This window comes from Apodemus sylvaticus, chromosome 4, assembly GCF_947179515.1.
Source record: "Apodemus sylvaticus chromosome 4, mApoSyl1.1, whole genome shotgun sequence".
NCBI classification, from domain to species: Eukaryota; Metazoa; Chordata; class Mammalia; order Rodentia; family Muridae; genus Apodemus; species Apodemus sylvaticus.
The window spans coordinates 72,903,873-72,908,217 of NC_067475.1; the positions used below are offsets into that span (position 1 = coordinate 72,903,873).

A 4,345-nucleotide genomic window follows, 5' to 3' on the forward strand; every position below is an offset into this window, starting at 1 on the left:
AAATCACATAGCAGAAGAAAGGCAGAGCTGAGGGAAAAGGGAGGCACTACTAATGGGACTCTTGAAGAGCTATCCAGTCCATGAGTGGAGTCCAGACACCAGGTTTGCATGAAGCTGGAAGTCAGAAGGATGTTGGCCTGGATGCATCTACTTCCTTCAGAGTCCTCTTGCTGTTGGTCCAATGTTGTTCTTCTGCTCTTCTTCCAGGGTTCCCCTTCTCCTTAAACAAGATGTCTCACCAGAAAAAGCAGCCCACTCCCTGTCCTCCCGTGGGTTGTGGAAAGACCTCTGGCGGAGGAGGCGGTGGCGGATATTATAGCGGTGGTGGTAGCGGTGGCGGCTCCAGTTGTGGAGGTGGCTCATCTGGAGGAGGCTCCAGCTGCGGTGGAGGCGGTGGTTCCTATGGAGGTGGTTCCAGCTGCGGCGGCGGAGGCGGCTCCGGTGGGGGCGTCAAGTACTCCGGGGGCGGCGGCGGCGGCTCTAGCTGCGGCGGCGGCTACTCCGGAGGGGGCGGCGGCTCCAGCTGTGGCGGCGGCTACTCCGGGGGCGGAGGCGGCTCCAGCTGCGGCGGCGGCTACTCCGGGGGAGGCGGCTCCAGCTGCGGCGGTGGCGGCTACTCCGGGGGTGGCTCCAGCTGTGGAGGCTCCGGTGGGGGCGTCAAGTACTCCGGTGGCGGTGGCGGCGGCTCCAGCTGTGGCGGCGGCTACTCCGGCGGTGGCGGAGGCTCCAGCTGCGGCGGAGGCTACTCCGGGGGCGGCGGCTCCAGCTGTGGAGGCGGATCAGGAGGCGGCGGCTCCTACTGCGGAGGCTCCTCTGGAGGTGGCAGCTCGGGTGGCTGCGGCGGCGGTTCCGGAGGGGGCAAGTACTCCGGTGGCGGCGGTGGCTCCAGCTGCGGCGGTGGAAGCGGCGGCGGCTCTAGCTGTGGCGGCGGCTACTCAGGCGGTGGTGGCTCCAGCTGCGGCGGCGGCGGATACTCCGGTGGCGGCGGCAGCAGCTGCGGAGGTGGTTCCTCCGGTGGTGGTGGCGGCTCCTCTGGATCGGCCCAACAGTATCAGTGCCAGAGCTACGGAGGAGGTTCTAGCGGTGGCTCCAGCTGCGGCGGCGGCGGCTACTCCGGGGGCGGAGGCTCCAGCTGCGGAGGCGGCTCGTCCGGTGGTGGCTCTAGTTGCGGCGGCAGCGGCGGCGGCTACTCCGGTGGTGGCGGTGGCAGCTGCGGCGGCGGCTCCTCTGGCGGCGGCGGGGGCTATTACTCCTCGCAGCAGACCAGTCAGAGCTCCTGCGCCCCCCAGCAGAGCTACGGAGGGGGCTCTTCTGGCGGAGGTGGTAGCTGTGGAGGTGGCTCCTCCGGTGGCGGCTGCTACTCCAGCGGTGGTGGCGGCGGCAGCGGTGGCTGCGGTGGAGGCTACTCTGGTGGCGGCGGCGGCAGCTGTGGCGGCGGCTCTTCCGGGGGCAGCGGCGGTGGCTGCGGAGGCGGCTACTCTGGTGGCGGTAGCGGCGGCTCCAGCTGCGGCGGCGGCTCCTCTGGAGGCGGATCTGGAGGTGGCAAGGGTGTGCCAGTCTGCCACCAGACCCAGCAGAAGCAGGCGCCTACCTGGCCGTGCAAATAAGATCACCGGGCCGCAACGGAGACAACAGAGATGGAAGAGATCTCCGTGGGCGCCTATAAGCTTAACTTACTCATGAATTTGCCTCAGGTTTCCAAATCCTTCACATTTTAAGCGCCCCTCTCCCAAGAAGCCCTTGAGTTGCTCAAGGTGTATCTTGGGAATGACTACCTCCCAATTCCAGTGCTTCCTCAATCAATAAATTTGCAATTCATGAGTATCTCTGAGTCTCCTGTAGTTTTTGTAGCCTGCTAATTTACTCACTTCATTCTGTTTTTGCTTTTCCCATTCATTAGCTCACATTTAAATTCATTGAACAAGTGTTCTATCCAAAGGAGGGGGAGTAGATAGATGGAATGGGGCAAACGATGATCAAGGATGTGAATAGTCTGGTGTGTGGCTTAAAATCTTGAGATGGTTCCCAAACTCAAAGAAAAGTCTTCACTGGCCATGGAGAGAGAGAGGTGTTTATAGGGTTATATAGCTAAAGTTTTATTATAGCTTATTGGTTTAGGTAATTTTGAGCCTTCCCTAACCAACAAGTCATAAGAAATTATTCAGTACAGGGTCCTTGGAATTTTGTTTAGTAACTACTGATTCTAGAAGCATCAACATTCAACCATGTAGATTCTCTCCCCTAAAACTTTTTTGGAACTATGTGAAATACTATGCTATAGGATACTAGATTTTCATACAGATTTTTCATACACCCTTCATTTGGGTTAACTATCATCCCCAACTTTTTTCTCCTCTATTACACCACTGCTCCCACAACAGATAAAACCTTTCAACTCTATGTATTCTCCCCCTCTGCCTTCATTTTATCTATATTGTATGATCTCAACTAACTTCATCCATCCTCCTACCACTAATCCTTTTCTAAATTGGTAGCCTACAACTTTAGTTCCAGTACTTGAGGCAGAAGTAAATAGAGCAATGTGAGTTCAGGTTAGCCTGGTCTACATAAAAGGTTTCAAGCCAGCCAGGACTATGTAGTAAGACCCTGTCTCAAAAACCAGCCAACCAACCAACCAACCAGTCAACCAACCAAACAAACAAAGATCAAATAAACAAACTAAAAACCCCAACCATCTTTACTTTTCTAGTTTTTACTTGAACATCAAGTTAAACAAGCAAAACTAAAGTTTCTAAAATAGGATCCATATATATGTGAGAACATGTATAATTTCTCTTTGTGGGCCTCTGTTACTGAGAGGACTTAACCCACTCCATTTTAGAACAGGCAGCCATATTATCCCTTAAGATTCTATTTCCTAATGAAGCAGGCAATGGTCTTCAGGAGAGCCACAGACAATGGGCTATTAGTCAATTGGCCTGACTTTGGCAGAGGGGAAGGATAAGCCCAGAGCCGATTCAGTTCCTGGAAAATCTTGTCTAGAAAGATAATGAGCCCTGAATTGGGGCACTTCCTGAAATTTCTCTAAGGCTTGACCAAAAGTGGTAAAACTAATATAGAAATCAATCAGAAATTGTACTAATGTAACTGCTATATGCCTAGCTAATCATGTTAGATATAACCAAACCCTTCCAGAAAATCCCATAGCTCTGCATAAAATGGGGCCTCTGAGCTTCTCTCCTGGTTGTTATTTTGATGAAAGGTCGACTCCCACATGCTGGTTGTTTCTGCAGAATAAACTTTCTTTGCCCTTGTATACTATTTGAGTCTGGTGTCTTCCTTCAATAATTCTCACTATCTCATCCAGTATTGTTTCACCTATTTTCATTACCTTATCTAAAATTTTCATAATTTTTGCTTTTTTCAGTGCTGAATAAAATGGCACTGTATGTATATACCACATTTTCATTATTCTCTCTACAGTTGATAGACATATAGGTTGATTTCATTTTGTAGCTACTGTGTACATAGCAGTGATGAAGTTAGGTGAGCAATAATTTTTCTGTTAGAATATAAAGTCTTTCAGGCACAAGTTCAAGAGTGTTGGGAAAAGATCTTCACCAACCCTACATCTGACAGAGGGCTAATATCCAATATCTACAAAAAACTCAAGAAGGTAGACTCCAGAGAGCCAAATAACCCTATTAAAAATGGGGTACAAAGCTAAACAAAGAATTTTCACCTGAAAAATTTCGAATGGCTGAGAAGCACCTTAAGGAATGTTCAACATCATTAATCATTAGGGAAATGGAAATCAAAACAACCCTGAGATTTCACCTCACACCAGTCAGAATGGCTAAGATTAAAAACTCAGGAGACAGCAGATGTTGCTGAGGATGTGGAGAAAGAGGAAAACTCCTCCATGGCTGGTGGGATTGCAAGCTGGTACAACCACTCTTGAAATCAGTCTGGTGGATCCTCATAAAACTGGGCAGGACCTTGTTCTACCACTCCTGGGCATATACCCAGAGGATTCCCCAGCATGCAATAAGGACACATGCTCCATTATGTTCATAGCAGTCTTATTTATATTAGCCAGAAGCTGGAAAGAACCCAGATGTCCCTCAATGGAAGAATGGTTACAGAAAATGTGGCATATTTACACAATGGAATACTACTCAGCAATTAAAAACAATGAATTCATGAAATTTTTAGGCAAATGGTTGGAACTGCAAAATATCATCCTAAGTGAGGTAACCCAATCACAAAAAAATACACATGGAATGCAGTCACTGATAAGTGGATATTAATTAGCCCAGAAGCTCTGAATATTCAAGGCACAATTAACATATCAAATGATTCCCAAGAAAAAGGAAGGAGAGGT

The 4,345-nt window shown here is 49.9% G+C and overlaps 1 protein-coding gene across 2 annotated transcripts; it reads left to right on the forward strand.

The window, feature by feature from the left end:
• The first annotated feature begins 230 nt into the window (after positions 1-230).
• On the forward strand, positions 231-1,607 carry Loricrin (loricrin cornified envelope precursor protein). 2 transcript variants are annotated; one of them, XM_052178661.1, is made up of 3 exons: positions 231-306; positions 391-555; positions 820-1,607. In XM_052178661.1, the coding sequence occupies exons 1-3, from the start codon at positions 231-233 to the stop codon at positions 1,605-1,607; spliced, it is 1,029 nt and encodes a 342-aa protein (XP_052034621.1). The 2 variants fall into 2 exon arrangements, with proteins under 2 accessions (XP_052034621.1, XP_052034620.1); XM_052178660.1 differs by having other exon boundaries at positions 231-1,607.
• Positions 1,608-4,345: the final 2,738 nt, after the last annotated feature.

Coding starts and splice junctions, on each gene's coding strand:
- Loricrin (XM_052178660.1), top strand. CDS start 231: ATGTCTCACCAGAAAAAGCAGCCCACTCCCTGTCCTCCCGTGGGTTGT.